The following is a 19,455-nucleotide window of genomic DNA, read 5'->3' as shown; positions in this document are numbered from 1 at the left end:
GGAATAATCTCAAATGCAATGACTCAAGACATATACACTCAAACCAAATAAAAAAACACCTCTCGAAACTTTCAGTGTGGTCCTCAGATGCAAGCTCTAAAACCTTGTTTTTTAAAGAGAGAAAAATAATAATTTTGATCTATAAGTTGTGCTCCAGTAACTACAAATTTTTGTATGCTTATTTCAGATTGCTCGACAGAAATATTGCAAAATTTCAGAAGCATTTTCAGTGGTAAGGATCTTTAAACAGCCTTTGCTTTTGCTTGAAATTGTAACTTGCAGCTGTAGCAAAAAAAAAGAAGAAGCTTGCATTAGTGTAGATATTTCTGCTAATTTTCTTGAAGTGATGTTCTCAGATTTGTTGAATCTGTCTTAAGCTGCTTTAAACAGTCCATATGGTAACTGTTGTGTACAGCTATAAATGTTTCAGACTCCTCTTACAGTCTGTTCTCCATTCTATGTAGTTTGCAGATTAAGATGCATGCAAATGTAGCTTGAGAAACTATTCATACAATGCTAAACCTTTAATTCTCAGCTTTGAATGTACTATTTGTGCCTTCATATCATTCTCCATAATAATAATAATAATAATAATAATAATAATAATAATACAAGAGTTATTTAGACCTAATCACATAATTTAATGTCATGCTGATAATAAATGAAATAATGCATGAAAGCTTATTAAATAACAACTTTAACAATAATTTTTCTGTTCTTCTTTGATGTGAGACTTCACAGGCAAGTGTTTCAGTCTAATCATAGAACAGTGATAATCAGTGCTCATTTCCTTAACATTTTTAATTGAAATGTCACTTCAATAAAGACTAATGGCGTTTCTTTAGGAAAGTAAAAATACTATTAAATTATGTGACAGACTAGTGTGCCTGTACTTAACCTTCAGGAGGCAAAAGTCAGTACTGCTGATAGACAGATATGAAACCTTAAGAAACTGTCCTATCTTTTAGAACTATACATTGGGGATGGGGAGGAAAGAGGGATAGGATGCGTATGATTGAAAGGTGTCATAGAGAGAGAGAGAGAGAGAGAGAGAGAGAGAGAGAGAGAGAGAGAGAGAGAGAGAAGTGCATTTCAGTACAGATGACAGGATAAGTAATGATGGATGTAGAATTAGAAGGAGAAAGAGCTTGTTTGGCAGGTATGGGGTAGAGGATGGGGAACAAACAAAGAAAGAGAGAGAAGGGGCAAGAAAAAGAGAGTTGGGAGGGGGAGGGGGATTGTATGTTAATGGGGGTTATGTCCAGGAGGGTTTGATAATGCAAGAATATGTTAGAAAGTGTAACTTATTAATTCTTTCACAAGCATGAAATATTAATACTTTGAAGTGTGTTATATTCCAGTAATGCAAATGTTCAGCACATTATAATCTTTTTTAATACTAATCTGATTAATGTTGTTGCAGTCATTCAATTCTTATAGCCTATTGTTAAACAGCTTCCTCAGGTTTTTTGAGTTCAGTGTTATATTTTAATTTATCACATTAAACAATGGAAAGTCCAGGTTGGAATATCAACAATTATGAGAAGGATAAGTTGCCAGTCACTGTAAAGACAGCATGTTGAGTTGCAGACAGGCACAACGAAAAGACTGTTACACACTGAGCTTTTGGCCATGTTCCACACTGAGCTTTTGGCCATGTTCCACACTGAGCTTCTGGTGAACCTGTTCTTCAGAAAAGATAGGAAAACAGACCATATTTGCACAAGCAGGCACACCTCATGCACATCATTACTATCTCCGGCTGCTCGGGCCAGACTGCAACTATTGCACTGAATAAAAGCACCGAACCTGAGTGGGGCAGGAAAGCGGGAGGGGTAACAGGGTACAGGTTGGGGGAGGGTCAGTGTCGTGTGTGCCTGCTTGTGTGAATATGTGTGTGTTCTCCTTTCTTTTCTGAAGAAGGATTTGGCCGAAAGCTCAGTTTGTAACAGTCTTTTCATTATAGTTGTCTGAAACTCAATGTATCATCATTATGGTGAATAGCAATCTATCCTTTTCATATATCATGTTAGTCAGATATTCCAGAATCAGATAACAAGTTTAGTCTTCATTAAAATTTTCAACAATACTTGCAAATAAACTCCATCAAAATCATTTCACAATTCTGTCTTGCAACTGACTTCTAGTTACAAAACACAACAATGTACAAAACTGTGCATTTGTCAGATATGGAATGATGAACAGAGATGTTACAGATCAGTTACATTAAAAAGAGTAAATATTTATCCTTAACACAATTGATTTATGAAAACCTTTTTGATTATAATAAGATTGTTTTAAAATGTCACCACAACAAAAAACAAATTAACAAAATTGTTGTTTTGGTTTTTAAATAAAATTACAAAATTTTAAAAAAATGACTTGGATGCTACAGAATTGGGCAATGGACATGGGTCAAATATAAACAGTGTGCAAGGTTTTGTAAGCTGATCTATTGATGATATTGTAAGGCCTATCAGTGATGGAGATGGAACAAGTAATGAATGGTGAGTACATAGAGTGAGTTTCACAGCAAGAGACCTTGGGATAGAGATAATGGTATGGAAATGCCGTATGTTTTGAAAGAAAGTTATGGAGATCAAGAGGATGTCAGAAGATGACAATGGGTGGTGTGGAGGAGATATCGGAGAGAGAAGCTCTCAATTGAAGATTCAATTTCAGAAAGAAAAGGCTGTGACTGTCTCAGATCAGCCTGCCTCAGAGCCCCTTACGCAACAGTGATCACTAAACTGTTATGGTGTATTTGGGTAGAGAGTTGTTCCGCTACAACATGTCGGTTTACAAGTTTGTTTCAGATTTTGTCACTAGGCTTTTTTAAATATGGTCCTGAATCGCTGCAGAGCTATAATACCATTAATGCTTTTTTGCATTTGGGGCACTATTGAAGTATGTTCGTAAAGTTATGATGAAGGAACAACTCACAAGATGGCACTGCACAACAGAAGTTATGCTGTTGAGGTGAAATACCCTAACAACCTAAGTATATGAAGATTGTAAAATAATAAGTTAATTTAAATATTCCAAATTTATGGAACTGAAGGTAGATGGAGGGCTCTATTTGAAATGTTTTCTCCATCACAGTTTCCTCTACTCTTACTAACAGTCAAATATGAAAGCTCATTTCCTTTGTATATTTTTGGTCTATTGTATCATATACTGGGACAACTCCTGCATAAAAAAAGATATTTATTGCACACATAAGAAACATCAACACAATCTGTTGCATCAGTCTGTGCACATTCTGGAAATTGCTGTTAAAGTGTCATTGGATTGTAATTCTGCCATTTCAGTTTATTATAGATTCCCTCATGAGATCTTTGGTTGTTAATATAGATTTCAAAAGGATTTGCAGCTGTTGCTTGATAAAAAATCAGATGAAGAAAACATTGGCATATGGATAAAATGTTTCTAACTAGTCTACAAGAACTATCACCATATTCTGTAAATTTTGTTCCAATAGGTTATCATCAAAAGTTAAAAATGTATAAGGTTCAGAATTGTAAATCATAGTTGAAAGACTTCCTTGTAGCACAGTTGTTTTATTCTGCATAAGAGTTCTTCACAGTAATTTAGAGCCTTTCACTATACTGTAGCAATCATATGTATACAGTATTGCAAATCAGTTGCTTTTATCTCCTAATCAACATTCTGTGGCCTGTATCTGTATTGTCTTGTTCCATAACTTGGTCTCATTGATCCATGGGCATGAATAAAATAACCTACTGGGATATAGGATGAAGGGAAACAGCAGTCATGTAGGATTGAACAAAGGACTGCAAAAGCTTAGGCTAGCAATGGAAGACACTTTTTCTTCAGTTCATGTTGATCATTAGATTCTTACTAATGCTTGTATATTTTAACATCTTATTCAGATCTGTCAGCAGAGACACATTTCTGATAGACTGCAGCACCATTGACAGAGATTTATCTGTAGAACTGTCTGAGGAAGCTACAAAAAGAGGCTGTTTGCAGTTTGATGCCCCAGTATCTGGAGGTAAGCAGCTTTGTGTGTCATGAATAAACTTCACATTTCTCAGTTTCTTCCTGTTTGACAAATTTGACACATAATTTGATACTTATAAAGTTAGAGTTGTTTAATAGATAACAGTGGCAATGCAGAACACACACAAATAAATCAAATCCTATGAATTACTTTTGTAGCTCTCCTAAATTAGTGGATATTTGCTATAGTGTGTGAATTTATTATGGATATGCTCAACATGCAGAGCAAAAGACACACTAAACTAACAGCAGAAGTACCCCCATTATTGACTTGTCTATGTTTTGTCCTTGATCCTGTTTGTACAAGATTAACCTCATATATCTGTTCTTAATAAAGTGCTTTGAGCATCCGTGGAAGTGAATTCTTGCCTGAATTACACTAAGAGTCCGTTAAATATTTTTACCAAATATGCCATAGAGACAATTTTCACTCAGAGGTATGTTTAACACAACCAACATTCTACTATCCAGAAACATCTTTTTAATTCATGCACCTGTTTACCGTATCTTCTAAGGTCTGAGAAGGTTGATATGTACCTGTTGTTATTGCTGCCTTCAGTCCAAAGACCATTTTGATGAAACAGTCCATACTGTTCTCTCCTGTGAAAAACATTTCATCTCTGCAAAACCATTATAACCTATATCAATTTGAGCCTTCTAACTATATTCAAGCCTTGGTCTTCATGTACAGGTCCCCCCCCCCCCCCCCCCCCCCTCCAAATTGCTCCCCTTTCACTCACTCACTCACTCACTCACTCTCTCTCTCTCTCTCTCTCTCTCTCTCTCTCTCTCTCTCTCTCTCTCTCTCTCTCTCTCTCACACACACACACACACACACACACACACACACACACACACACACAGAGAGAGAGAGAGAGAGAGAGAGAGAGAGAGAGAGAGAGAGAGAGAGAGAGAGAGAGAGAGTACATACACTCTTCCATTCCTCACCAAATTGACAATTCCTTAATGCCTCAGGATGTTTCCTGTCAACCAAATCCTTCTTTTCTGAGTCTCCTCAGTAGTTTTTTGATATATCCACCTAATCTTTAGCATTATTCTGTTGCATAACATTTGGAAAGCTTATATTCTTTTCTTCTCCGAATTACATATGGTCCGCATTTCTTTTCTTTACAGGATTACATTCCAGACAAATATCTTCAGGAAAGATTTCCTGATACTCAGTTTTATATTCCATGTTAAGAAAGTTTTATTTTTCATAAATGTTTTTCATACCATTGCCAATGTGCATTTTATATCCTTTCTACTTTAGCCATCATAAGTTATTTTGATCTCCAAATAGCAAAAGTCCCTACTACCATTTGTGTCTCATGTCCTATCTATTTCCCTCAGCATCATCTGATTAATCCAACTATATTCCATTACCCTCATTTTACATTTATTGATGTTAGTCTTATAATCTCTTTTCAAGACACTGTCCATTCTATTCAACATTTCTTTTCTGTCTCTGCTAGAATTACAGTGTCATCAGTAAAACTCAGTGTTTATTTATTCTCTATGAACTTCAATTTCCTTTCCAAATTTCTCCTTGATTTTCTTTTTGCTCAGCATGAAGATTGCTCAGCATGAAGATTAAATAAGCCTGGGGATAGGCTACAACCCTGCCGTATTCCTTTTTGAACTACTGCTTCCTTTTATATCATTAAACTCATAACTTCAATCTGTTTCCTTTAGTAGATGTAAATAATATTTCGCTCCATGTATTTCACCTCTGCTACCATAAAAGTTTCAAAGAGTGCAGTCCAGTTGACATTGTCAAAAGCTTTCTCTATACTACAAATGCTATAAACAGAGATATACCTTTCTGTACCCTATCTTCAACTGATCTCACCCAAGTTTAATTTCTACAAGTTTTTTCATTCATACATAAAAAAATTGTCAGTATTTTGCAACAGTGAGTTATTAAATTAATGGCATTGTCATATTCACACCTGTCAGACAGAGATCATAGCTTGAAGACTACTAGCAGATTCAAATGATTGTTGGTTGCAGTAGTTATGCAGAGATGGAAAGACTTGCACAGACTTCAGCAGAGCTACAGGTATGTCAAAAAAAGTCTGTGGACTAAAGACCATTATAACAAGAAGTTTGAATAGAGTACACAAGTATAATAATAGTTTCTTATTATAATCTTGTCTCATTCCTCATCCATGTGTATTCTCTTCCTGTTAGGATATATAAAATGTAAGACGTGAATTAATGAAAGCAAGTTTGTAAGATAGCTCAAACTGTTATAACCATGGTGTAGTGCTAAGGATGGAAGTAGACGTGTTGGCTTCATAAGCGGTTGTGAATAAATGCGTGCCTGAAATTAACTAGGACAGTTTGGCTAAATTTGTGCATTTCTTCATTTCCTGCACGTCTCTTCTTTGACCCTGTGTTCAGTGGGACTTTGCTATTTCATTTCTGAATAGCCTCATTTTATCTAAACTTTTGTTATCTTCACAATGAGATTTTCACTCTGCAGCGGAATGTGCGCTGATATGAAACTTCCTGGCAGATTAAAACTGTGTGCCCAACCGAGACTCGAACTCGAGACCTTTGCCTTTCGCGGGCAAGTGCTGTACCATCTGAGGTACCGAAGCACGACTCACACCCGGTACTCACAGCTTTGTTTCTGCCAGTATCTCGTCTCCTACCTTCCAAACTTTACAGAAGCTCTCCTGCAAACCTTGCAGAACTAGCACTCCTGAAAGAAAGGATACTGCGGAGACATGGCTTAGCCACAGCCCGGGGGATGTTTCCAGAATGAGATTTTCACTCTGCAGCGGAGTGTGCGCTGATACGAAACTTCGTGGCACATTAAAACTGTGTGCCCGACCGAGACTTGAACTCGGAACCTTTGCCTTTTGCGGGCAAGTGCTCTACCATCTGAGCTACCGAAGCACGACTTTGTGTACAGAACCTCTGTGTTTGAAGACTACTGGTTCATTCATATTTAAAATTTGAGCTATCGTAATTGCTAATTGAAGTGGTCTTTTTTAAAGAGGTATGTTTGTTGTGTCTTATCCTCTTTTTTTAATGACTTTATGAGGAGTAGTTGACAAACTACTCTGAAATCTATCAGCAAACATGGATCTGTGACTCTTTTCTCCAACATTCATGGCTGTGTTTTCTACTGTTGTATTTGTGACACACCAAATCTCCTCTTGTCCCTTGATTCTGTAGGAAATATTTTTTGCAATTATTTTTCCTAAATTACTTTGTACCACACTTTGCAATTCACTACAAATCAACTTGTTGCTAATACTCAAGGGTTTCTCAAGCAAGCATGTTTCATCAGTGTTAATCCTAATTCCCCTGTTTTTATTCATCTACAGGCTGTAACTGTAAGAAATTGCTACTACCTTCAGTGCCTAATGTGTGTGTAAGATATAACTTACCTGTTAGTGAAATCATCCAATTTATTTCATACAGTGTCTTCATTATAGGCGTGGTTGCAGCAAAAGAAGGAAAGTTAACTTTCATGGTTGGTGGCCCAGACAAATATTTTGAAACTGTTAAAGATCTTCTGTTGCATATGGGTTCACGTGCTGTCCATTGTGGTCCTGTGGGTTCAGGACAAACAGTTAAAATGTGTAATAATATGTTGCTGGCAATAAGTATGATTGGTACTGCAGAAGCAATGAATCTTGGCATAAGGTCAGTGACTTCACTATTTTCTTTAAACCTCGTTTTGTTAACTGTAATCCACTGCAGCACTATTAATCATCTTAGCTAATTTCAGATTATCAGTTAAATAAAATATAGATTTTTTTATGAACTCAATGTATCTCCATTTCCAACAGGACTTATTATGCATTGCTGTTGGAGAAAGACTTAAAAGCATAAGCATTGTTTATCTTAAGAAAGTACTTTTGGCTGTCACACATTGAGAAACATGAGGAAAACAGAGTATAAAAAGTAAACAAATTGTGTTGCAAATTATTTATTTATTAAAGTCTCCCCTGACCTGGGATTCTGGATGACTTTTCCAAACTCTCTCCCATTTCCTAAACCTCACCAGTCCTTTTCCATCATCTCTCTTCCTTACCTTTCAGTGCTTCTGCCAGGAGGGACCACCAACTCTGAAAACTTGCACATCTACTTATCTTTTATATATGCTTTCTCCTTCTGCTGTTTGGTAAGTATATCTTTTATCCATCCAGTTACATTATATTTTCAATGTATGAATATTGTGTGAGATAAAGGAAGTGGAATGAAAGAAAAAAATTTCTGATAAATTAAGATTTTTCAAATCTGATTTCCAAATGGCTTCCGCAAGAAAAAATGTATACTATTTCCCAAAAGTCTGTTAACCTTTCAAAATTAACTAATTCACTGAATAATTTAGGTAGAGAGATAAAACTTGACACCCACAACTGAAATGACATGGTGTATATTGAAATCAAAAAGGCTGCAAAAACTCACCAACAGACAACACTGGATGGCAGGGAGCTGCTCTACAAACTGTCAGAGTGACAGGTGTGAGATACACTGATATGCTACAGAATCAGACCATCCATAGCCTGTCTGATCTACACTTGCTGGAAGGTACGACTTTTTATGCAGGATGGTGCTCCATTCCATATTGCTACACGTGTGAAAGATCTGTTGTGCACATCGCTTAGTGAGGATCATGCGCTGAGATGCCACTTCGGTCATGCTTGGTCTCCCAGGCCCTTGGACCTCAATCCATGTTATTAATGGTTCTGGGGTTTATCTGATGTCTTAAGTGTACCACAATTGTACAACCTCATTAAGAATGCTGGAAAACAACATCTGAAAGCAATTTCTCATCATACCTACTGATATGCTGTAATGTGCTGGTAACATCATTGTCCTTTGACTACAGGTATTGTTGTTGAATGACTGATAGCATTTTGAGCATTTGTTGTAAAGAACATCATCTTTGGTAAAAAATCAGTTGTTATGTTATTGAGTTGGTGGATGTTATGTTATTGAGTTGGTGGATAGTGTTTTTGTTGTGATAGTGCCACAACATTTAACAGTGCCGCCACGACAGTACGCACAAACGGCGATAGAGGCACTCCGCAAATCGGATGAGCGCGGGAGCGCCACCTAGCTACGAACGGCGCCGGCCGCATGTCACGGCACAGCAGTCGAATACGAGAGACTGAGTTGTAATCATGTGATCAGCTATTGTTTCTAAGAGAGAGTGTGAATATCCACGCAATTATTGTGATTAAAGGTTATAACACTTTTTGGCGACGAGGTCGGGATATTTTCACCGCGTTGTGGATTTGCGTGTTCGTGACGGGGCAGACATGGAACAGCTTATGCAAGCGCTCATTGAACAACAAACACAGCTGACGGCTACTATTCAGGCTCAACAAACACAGCTGACAGCAGCGATTCAGGCGTTGTCGACGTCGCTTACTCATCGTCTGTCTTCCTCTTCTTCGCCTCCATTCTCTCCTTACGACGAGGCCGCTGAAGACTGGGAGGATTATGAGAAGCGTTTGCGGCAACACTTCTTGGCTTTCGGCGTTGTCGACGCTCCTATGTGTAAGTCGTTATTTCTATCTTGGATTTCCCCTCGAGTCTATCAGCTGCTATCTCAGTTAGCCCCTCTGCGGGAACCAGCCTCCCTGTCCTTCCAAGAAATGTGTGACTTATTGTCTGCCTATTATCGAAAAAACACCCACGTCGTTGCCGCCCGCGTGGCGTTCTACCGGTGTCGTAAACAGCCCCATCAATCTTACCGGGCTTGGGCGGCGGAACTACACGGTCTGAGTAGGAAATGTCAGTTTGTCACGGACACTCATCACGAGTCTTATGCTGATTCAATGGTTAGGGATGCTATTCTACGGCTTGCTCCTGATAGAGAAGTTCGGCAATGTGCCCTACAACTGCCAAACCCGTCGTTGTCGGAAGTTCTAAGCATCGCTCAATCCTTTGAAGTGTCTCACGCTGCTGGTGCGCAAATAGATGCGTGGTGTGATGTAGGCACTGTACAGTCAACTCTCGACAAGGACAATTTGCCTGTTGCACAGGAGAACGAAGATGTGGCGGCGGTTCACTCGCGTAAACAACGTCGCGTTGGGCCGCAACGCTCGCAGCGAAACCAGCAACCACAGAAGCCGGTTCGTTTCGCGCTTCCTTCTTGCCCCCGTTGTTTCGTACAGCACGACAGGGCAGCGTGTCCAAAACGTTGGGCCACGTGTAATTCATGTAGGAAAAAAGGCCACATTGCTTCTGTGTGTCAGTCCCATAAAGTTCCTGTCGACGAGGACGAGGCGTCGGACATGGATGTTCACTGTGTGCTTTCTCAAACAAATAACTTGTTTGTTACTGTTCGTGTTCTGAATAAGGACATCCGCATGCAAGTGGAAACTGGCTCTGGAGTACCTCTCATTATTTCTCGCACGTATTTGGCGTTGGGCTCCCCTCCTTTGTCTCCAGTTACGCGCAATCTGAGGACTTATAATCAGCAGAAAATTCCTATCATGGGCCAGTTTGATGCTTCCACTGCCTACAAGTCTGTTGTTCGGCCCCTCACGTTTTATGTGGTGGATCATGCGGGCACTGAAAACCTGTTCGGTTATGATGCTTTCCAGTTGTTCGGGTTCTCCATCGATGATGATGTGCACCTCATATCTGAGGACATTCCGTATCAACAGCTGTGGATGGATTGTGTTGCGAATTTTCGTCCGTGTTCTCTGCTGGTCTGGGTTGTGCCAAGGATTTTGCAGCCCACACTACTCTTAAACCTACGGCTCGCCCTAAGTTTTTCCGGGCACGCCCTATTCCGGTGGCGTTGCGTGCACCTGTCAAGGCTGAGCTAGACAGGTTAACAGCTTCAGGGATTCTCCTTCCGGTTACCTCCAGCGAATGGGCATCGCCGATCGTGGTGGTTTCTAAACCAAACGGGAGTCTGCGATTGTGTGGTGACTTTAAAGCCACTGTCAACGCTCAGAGCCTCATTGACACTTATCCTCTTCCTCGTCCTGAGGAGTCGTTTACCAAGCTCGCTGGGGGCCAGTTCTTTTCCAAACTTGACTTATCGGAGGAGTACCATCAGTTGCCGTTGGACGCTCCTTCCAAGGAATTTCTCGTTATCAACACTCCTTGTGGGTTGTATCAGTACCAGCGATTACCATTTGGCGTCGCTAGCGCACCGGCCATTTTTCAGCGGTTTTTGGAACAGCTCACGGCTTCCGTTCCCAGCTGCATAAACTATCTGGATGACATTGTTGTCACGGGAGCCTCCACTGCGGAGTACCTTCGTAATTTACGTTCACTGTTTCGGGTTTTGCATTCGGCTGGGTTGAGGTGCAATCTGGACAAGTCACAGTTCTTCCAACCCTCCATTGAGTATCTTGGTTTCCACTTGTCCCGTGAGGGTATATGCCCTCTCCGTGAGCACGTTGCGGCCATTAACGCTCTACTCCGCCCGTCTACGGTCAAAGAACTTCAGGCGTTTCTAGGCAAGATTGCTTATTATCACAAATTCATTCCATCCGCAGCGGCGGTAGCTTATCCTCTGCATCAGCTGTTACGCAAAAACGTCCCCTTCTGTTGGTCCGAGGGGTGTGAGCAGGCTTTTGTCCACCTGAAGGCTCATTTGCAGTCGGCGCCTTGTCTTGCCACATTCCGTCCGGGTCAGCACTTGGTTCTGGCGACTGACGCGTCACAGTATGGCCTAGGGGCTGTTCTCGCCCGACTGACGCGTCACAGTATGGCCTAGGGGCTGTTCTCGCCCATCGGTATGAGGATGGGTCGTTCCGACCCATCCCCTATGCTTCCAAGACCCTCAATGAGGCGCAACGGCGTTACTCTCAAATCGAAAAGGAGGCGCTCGCTATCATTTATGCTCTAAAAAAGTTCAGCGTTTTTTTGTATGGTTCTAAGTTTCACCTCATCACCGACCACAAACCGCTGGTCTCTCTGTTCATCCCCTCGGCGTCACTTCCGGATAAGGCAGCTCACCGCCTGCAATGTTGGGCCTTATACTTGTCTCGTTTTCATTATGAGATTCACTATCGCCCCACGGCCCAGCACGCCAACGCTGATGCATTGTCGCGATTGCCGATGGGCCCCGACCCTGTTTTCGATTGTGATTAACTCCTCTGTTTCCACATTGATGAGGAAGAACGTCGTGCGGTCGAGGGCTTTCCACTTACAGGTTCGCAGGTCGCGTCAGCTACTGCGCGGGACCCGGTCCTGCGTCGGGTGATCGGTTTTGTTCAACGAGGTTGGCCGGACAGGACCAAGGGCCGGGCATCGGATCCCCTTCGCAACTACCATGCCTTGCGCCTTCGTCTGTCTGTTCGTGATGGTGTTGTTCTTCTGGCCACGGATGGGGCATCTCCACGGGTCGTGGTGCCAGCCTCTCTTCGCAAAGATGTTCTCAAACTGTTGCACGGAGGCCATTGGGGTATTTCTCGGACTAAGTCCCTGGCCCGCAGGCACGTTTATTGGCCCGGTATTGATTCGGACATCGCCCATATGGTTGCTGCATGTGGCCAGTGTGCTCAACAACTGGCGGCACCTCGTACAATGCCCTCTCCGTGGCCTGATCCAGCTCAGCCATGGGAACGGGTGCGCACCGACTTTGCTGGCCCCTTCCTTGGTACTTATTGGCTACTGTTGATTGACGCCTTCTCGAAGTTTCCGTTTGTTGTTAGATGTCCGTAGCCCACCACTGTGGCGACGACGCTGGCTTTGTCCAAAATCTTTGCGCTAGAAGGTCTTCCATTCACGATCGTCACGGACAATAGCCCTCAGTTCTCTTCGCAGGCCTTCCATAATTTTTGTACTGGACAAGGGATTCATCATGTTACCACACCTCCCTTCCATCCGCAATCGAATGGGAAGGTCGAGCGCCTTGTCCGCACTTTCAAATGCCAGATGAAAAAATTCCTTAGTGATTTTTCCACAGATGACGCCCTGCTGCAATTTCTGAGTTCTTATCGCTTCACGCCTCTGGTGATCGTAGCCCTGCTGAACTCTTGCATGGCCACCAACCGCGCACTCTACTGCACCTGCTTCACCCTGTCAGGCCTTGTACTGTGTCCCCTAGTGCGGGAAAATACTTGGTGGGCGCCGACGTGTGGGCACGAGGGTATGGATCTCGCCCTAAATGGATTCCAGGGGTGGTCAAGGCTCTTCGCGGCCACCGGCTTTGTGAAATCCGTACGGGCGGCGGCACGGTTGTTCGCTATTACGACCAGATGCGCCCACGAGTGGTGGCCACGCCGGTGCCACCCCCCCATCCTTCGCCTCCACCAGCCCGAGACGCCAGTCCTGTCGCTGCTGCCGATCTACCGTCCATGTTGATGCAGCCGCCGTTGCTGCCGCTTCCAAGTACTCCGGAACCGGCCCCAGTCGCGATGCCGCCTTCTCCGGGACCCATCTCGCTGGAGCACACTCCCAGGTCAATGACACCTATGGATGCTGCTCCGGAGTTTTCACCCATCATCTCATCCAGGAGGCACGTTCCACGCACGAGCTTCCGTCCTGGACATTTTCGACCATACTCTCGTGTGTCTGCGCGGGATCTAATCGGGGCCTCACAAGAGGCCATGGATGTCTCTGCGCTGTCCATGTCTCCAAGGAAGTGAGTGTTTATTTTTTTCAAGGGGGGAAAAGTGTTGTGATAGTGCCACGACATTTAACAGTGCCGCCACGACAGTATGCACAAACGGCGATAGAGGCGCTCCGCAAATCGGATGAGCGCGGGAGCCCCACCTAGCTACGAACGGCGCCGGCCGCATGTCACGGCACAGCAGTCGAATACAAGAGACTGAGTTGTAATCATGTGATCAGCTATTGTTTCTAAGAGAGAGTGTGAATATCCACGCAATTATTGTGATTAAAGGTTATAACAGTTTTTCCATAAGTTTAATAAACACAACAGATACACATAACAGAGACTTTAGTCATCAGTAATATGTTCACCTTCACTATATCTGACGGGCTACCAATGCTGGGGTAACTTTTCAATTCTGTGACTGTAAAAATAAGTGTTTTGAGATGAACTCGTCAAGCCAAGGTCAGAGCACATTTTCATCCAGAAACGAAGTCCCCTCAAGGTTATTAAATAGAGAGTGGAAAAGGTGATAAGCAGAGGGCACAATAGCAGGTGAATAAGTTGGATGTGGAATGACTTCCCAACTCAACTCCTTAATTGTATTTTTTTTTTTTTTTGCTGTCTACCAGAATGTGGGTGAGCATTATCATGGAAAGGTTATTATCACAGAATACTATCACTTCATGCAGTGTTCCTGGTTGTTGTTCTTGGTTTTTGTCTACAAAACATCTCAGTTGCTGACATCAAATGCCAGCAATGGTGGTTACACCTCAAGGAGCACCACACTGTTGCTGTTACACCACATGCGTAACATATCTATTGTGGATGTGCACTGGTCTTTGTATCGGGAATTGCTTCTTTGTTTGGGCTTAGTCATTTCTTTCTTTTCTGTAATTTATAAAAACACAATTCGTCATCACCAGTAACAATATGGGGTAGAAATGGTCAGCGTTGTTCATGAGCCAGTTGACACTGAGCAAGCAGAGATGCACACATAACCATCCGCAGATTTTTATGATTTTGGCTTGGAGCATGCAGTATATTATTGAACCTTCTCCATTGTATCCAAATGTCAAATGGTGGTGGAATGATCACAGTTGACACACTTGCCAGTTTTCAGGTACACTGACATGGAACATTGTGGATTAATGGATTTAAACAATCATTGTCTCCCACAACTTGCAGAGTCACTAATGTTAAAACAATCCCTGATAAAATGAATAAAAAAAAACATTTTTTTGCCATGCTCTGTCCAGTGGCCCATAAACAGCACAAGTGTTTTGGCTGCTCCCACTGCTGCCACCCCTCTATTGAACTGAAACAAAAGAATATGTTGTAAATGGTCCAATTTCTCCACGTGGCACTCCATATTCTAGTGTCCACGCAGCTCCACTCACTATTTCCAAATGACAAAATCACAATATGTAGACTACAGGGAACTATGAATAAAAAATGACAATCAATTAGTTAAGCCATAACAACTGGGATAACAAAAAATGCTACAAAGTTATGCTTCAGCCTAATAATTATTGCTTTTGTGTCATATAAAGCGCCATCTGTTAGTTATTTTGTGCACTTTTTTTGTTTTAATAGCACCCTGTTTCATTCCAAACATGTTTTGTTTCAGTTTGTGTCTCTCTACCTACATTACTCTGTGAAAATTGAATTTTCTAATGTTAATGGACTTCTGGGTCACCCTGTTTCCATTTAACTCCTAACAAGTGCTGTGCTGTTGTCTTATTAAATGCTTGGAAATTTTACTTGACTTTCTCAAAAATTTTGATAAACATCTAATTATATTGCATAGTGTTAAGAAAGGTGGAAACTAGCACAGTTGAAAACCGCTTATTGTTTCAAAAATTGTTACCATAATTGTTGATACATTTATCCCACTGTGAGACAAGACAGTTGACGCTGACGCTGACGCTGTAAAGACGAGCCGATCCTTGGCTCGAGAATGGTGCAGTCTAGACAGATTTGTCATTCCTGCGGTTCCTGTGGAAGAGAAAAGAAAAATATATTAACACACTTGTCGATTTTTCCATGCTGGTGTGACCTGTAAGAGAAAAGTAACACACTCTGCTGGGGGATTAGTAAAACTTAATCCCTCAGCAGGTCAGGCCAGCGCGTGCTTGGCCTGTGATGTGGTTGTTGGCCCAGTCCACGGATGAGCCGGTTACGGGAGTGTTCCGTCCTCTCGTAGAATTTCCTGGCGATGGCGCGGAACCTTTCTCAAAGAGGCAGGATTCCGGTGTCCTTGTGGAGTTGGCGCGTCGAAAAGCGCCTTGGAAGATGCATAGCAGTCTTCAGGGCGCGGTTCTGTATCCGTTGCAGAGTCACAATGTGAGCATCTGTGGCTTTCCCCCAGACCACGGCCGCATACTCTAACAGTGGGCGAACCACTGTTAGGTAAAGCGTGATGCCGTGTTGCGGTGGCAAAGTTGACTGCGGGTTTAGCAGTGGATACAGGGCGCGGAGGCGTCCAACTGCTCTCCCTTTCACATCACGGATGTGATGCTTCCAGGTGAGCCTGCGGTCTAGGGTAACCCCTAGGTATTTTGCCGTCCCACTCCATGGGATGGGTTCTCCCAGGATTTCGAGCGGCGTAAGCCCTGGCGGCAGAAGTCTTCGAGTGAAGACGACTGCCTGGCGAGACAAGACAGTTAGCGCTTTCATGTAAAAATGTTTGTGGTTGCTCACAAACCCATGTTTGTATCCAAGTGTGCACCTCTTCGGCCAAAGCAAATCAAAGGCCATGAATGTCTTTCTTCAGGACTCCAAAATTGTGGAAATTGCATGAGAGGATGTCGAGACTGTATGGAAGACGTATAAAGGCTCCCCAGTGAAATTTCTACAGCATATTTGAAAAGTCTTGGCAGCATGTCAGCGGGCATTATCTTGCAACAGAATGATGCTGTTCATCAATCCACTGCTCACCAACTTTCTGGAACATAGCATCACAATTAACGCACAGCAGTAGTGACAATCGCTGCCTATGCAATTCCTATTTTTGGAGACCTGAAGAAAGATATCCATGGCTGTCAATTTGCATCAGTTGCAGAGATACACATCTGGATACAATCGTGGTTCTGAAAGCAACCACAAACATTTCTATGAAGCCATTGACTGTATTGTTTCACAGTTGGACAAATATATTAACAGTTATGGTGATTTCTTTTGAAATACTAAACAGTTTACTTACTGTTTTCCATGTGTCTCATTTTCATTTGACTGCCTCTTATATGAGGAACAATAATGGACCTAAGATTGAGCATCGAGCAAACCCATATGTGATTTCTTCCCAATCAGAAGAATTTCTCCTGATTACATTGGTTGAATTACTATGTACAACTTTCTGCATTCTTTTGGTTAGCTATGTCATTATCCATTGGTTGGTTACACCATCATTATCATAAAACTCCAGTTTGTCAAGGAGAATAGTGAAATTCACAGGGTGGAATGCTTTAGACGTGTTCAGAAAATATTAACCTGTGCTGTTGTCTTATTAAATGTTTGGAAATTTTACTTGACTTTCTCAAAAATTTTGGTAAATGATGTCAGTAGTGAAACAGGTTAGTAGTTATTGACATCTCTCGTCTCACCTTTCTTATAGAGGAGTTTAGCAATGACACATTTGTTTCTCTGGAAAAATGCCCCCAGTAAGTGATGCATTGCATTACATATTTCAGATGAAACTGGGCTTATTGTATGGGAACAAATCTTAAGTACTCTGTTGGAACTATGAGTTTTATGTTTTGAGAGAATATGCAATTGTCTTAATTTCATACATGACTGAGTTTTATGAGAGTTACTTTTTCGATATATGTCTGTGGTTTTTCTCTTGAACAGTTTGTCACCATATTTTCTATTATGTTTAAGAAGTTGTGACTCATCATTTACAGCCCTTTGATTCAATTCAGTAGTGATGTTATTCTGTTCCTTGATTAGTCTTGTTTCACTACATTCCAGGTATTCTTAAATCTATTGACAGAATTACTGATTTTTGATGTAATGTGAATGTTCCTTGATTTTTTTAATAACCTATCTTAGTAACTGTGAGTAGTTTGTGTAATGTGCAACTACTACAATATCTTTACTTGTTGTCACTAACAGAGACATTTCCTGTCTCCTTCCACAAGATACTTTCCCTTTTTACATGGCTCTTTAATGTCCTTTCTGATTAGCGTACACAGAAAGCTGTTTTCAAATAATAATGTGAATTTATCATGGGATAGATTAAATTATATGTTAGCATTTGGTTCATTGTGAATTTTGTCCTAGGTCATCTCTTGTAAGCTATTCTTGAAAACATTTCTTCTGGAGTCATTAATTATTCTAACTAATTTATACTAATGAGTACCAGTACTGGAAGGCACTATCTTATTTATCTTAACCAACTGTTTATCATGGTAAGAGAAAGCATTTGCTACTGGATGAACAATCATTTTCTTGTTTTAAGCGTAATCAAAGAAAACAGTATCAATTACAGGCTTTATCCATCCATGATGGAAATTTTATTATTGAGATTAATTTTTAAGATCTCAGTACAGTTTCCAGATCATACTTTCTATCAGAATCATTAAGAGAATCTACATTGAAATCACCACAGACTATTAATTGCTTACTGCTCTGTGACAGATAACATAGTAAGGTGTCCAAATTCATCATAAGCAGTTCAAAATTTCCGATTGGGGATCTGCATAAAGTTACAGTTAATTCAGTATTAATTCACAAGCAAACATTTCTATGTGCTGTCTTAATATATCTAACATCTCCTCATTTTCCCATATAAGATATACATGCGTAAGATGCTAGAGTTGATGACTGTCAAGAAGTTATAAAAGTCAATGCGGCTGCTACCACAGGGTTCAGTCAGTCCGTCAGTTAAGTCAGTCAGGCAGGCAGTCAGTCAATCAGTCAGTCACTCACAGTTCAGTGGTAGTAGAGGGTCAATTCATCCAAAAAAATCACCTCAGGTCATCTACAGCAAACAAGAAAAACAAGAATGGTATGTAAATATGACCAACAATCATTGTCACCTCTGACTCCACAAGATAGGTTAGTATTATTTACATAACATTTTCTGCTTGAAAACTTATTACAATTTTTTTGTCATTTTGCAAGAACCATGATATTTTGATGTGGACATTTGTATCAATGGCTCTGAGGCAGGGAGGACGGAAATGTCATTTTGGCAAAAAAAAAAAAAAAAAAAAAAAGGGGGGGTGGGCAGGAGTATAGTGAGAAAATTATTAAAATTAGAAATAATTCGAGGAAAAACTGCATTATCAATTAAGTAGTCTCAAATAAGACCACCTACATTGCTGTTAACTCTGAAAAGAGTGAATGGAGAAATGGCCAAAGCCTGGCAAAAGTCTGCTGAGCTGATGGTGCAAGTATTATTACCAAATGATACGGCACAGGATGAAGATGAAATCAAAAACATCTTTGGACAAAGCTGGATGATAATCATACTGCAGGAAGTAATCATCAGACAGTTAGAGAAAAAAAGAAAAAGGAAAAGACTCTGAGACCTGACGGTACTTTCCTCGATGTCCTCTGAGGGGTAAGAAGATAACATAACACTATTTTTGACAAGTCTAAATCATGTAAAAGGAAAGAATCCTAATGTCATGAAAATAGCTGAAGTTATTATCTTTGAAAAAAGGGGGAACATAAAGATCCTAATTTCCCAGTCATATCGCCCAATTTGCCATACAAATAATTTGGCAAAAATACAAGCACCTTTTATGTAAGACAGGGTAATTTTAAAAAGGTCTGGACTGTAATTAGTATTGATCAAAATATAAAATGGAATTAGAGACCTTACTTATAATGTATGGTTTACAGAACACAATTCAAAACTATACAAGAATAGG

At 41.1% G+C, this 19,455-nt stretch overlaps 1 protein-coding gene across 3 annotated transcripts in view; it reads left to right on the top strand.

Moving 5' to 3' along the window:
- The window catches only part of LOC126273974 (3-hydroxyisobutyrate dehydrogenase, mitochondrial), a 67,200-nt gene that overhangs the window by 27,752 nt on the left and 19,993 nt on the right, over window positions 1-19,455 (top strand). For all 3 annotated transcript variants that reach the window (XM_049977072.1, XM_049977073.1, XM_049977071.1), the window contains exons 4-5: window positions 3,894-4,015; window positions 7,473-7,683. In XM_049977072.1, the coding sequence (XP_049833029.1) occupies window positions 3,894-4,015; window positions 7,473-7,683 (333 nt within the window). The remainder of the gene's footprint in view (window positions 1-3,893; window positions 4,016-7,472; window positions 7,684-19,455) is intronic.

Source organism: Schistocerca gregaria, chromosome 1 (assembly GCF_023897955.1).
Source record: "Schistocerca gregaria isolate iqSchGreg1 chromosome 1, iqSchGreg1.2, whole genome shotgun sequence".
Taxonomy (NCBI): Eukaryota; Metazoa; Arthropoda; class Insecta; order Orthoptera; family Acrididae; genus Schistocerca; species Schistocerca gregaria.
The sequence above is the reverse complement of the archived record's forward strand: the minus strand, read 5'-3'. Positions and strand labels throughout refer to the sequence as shown.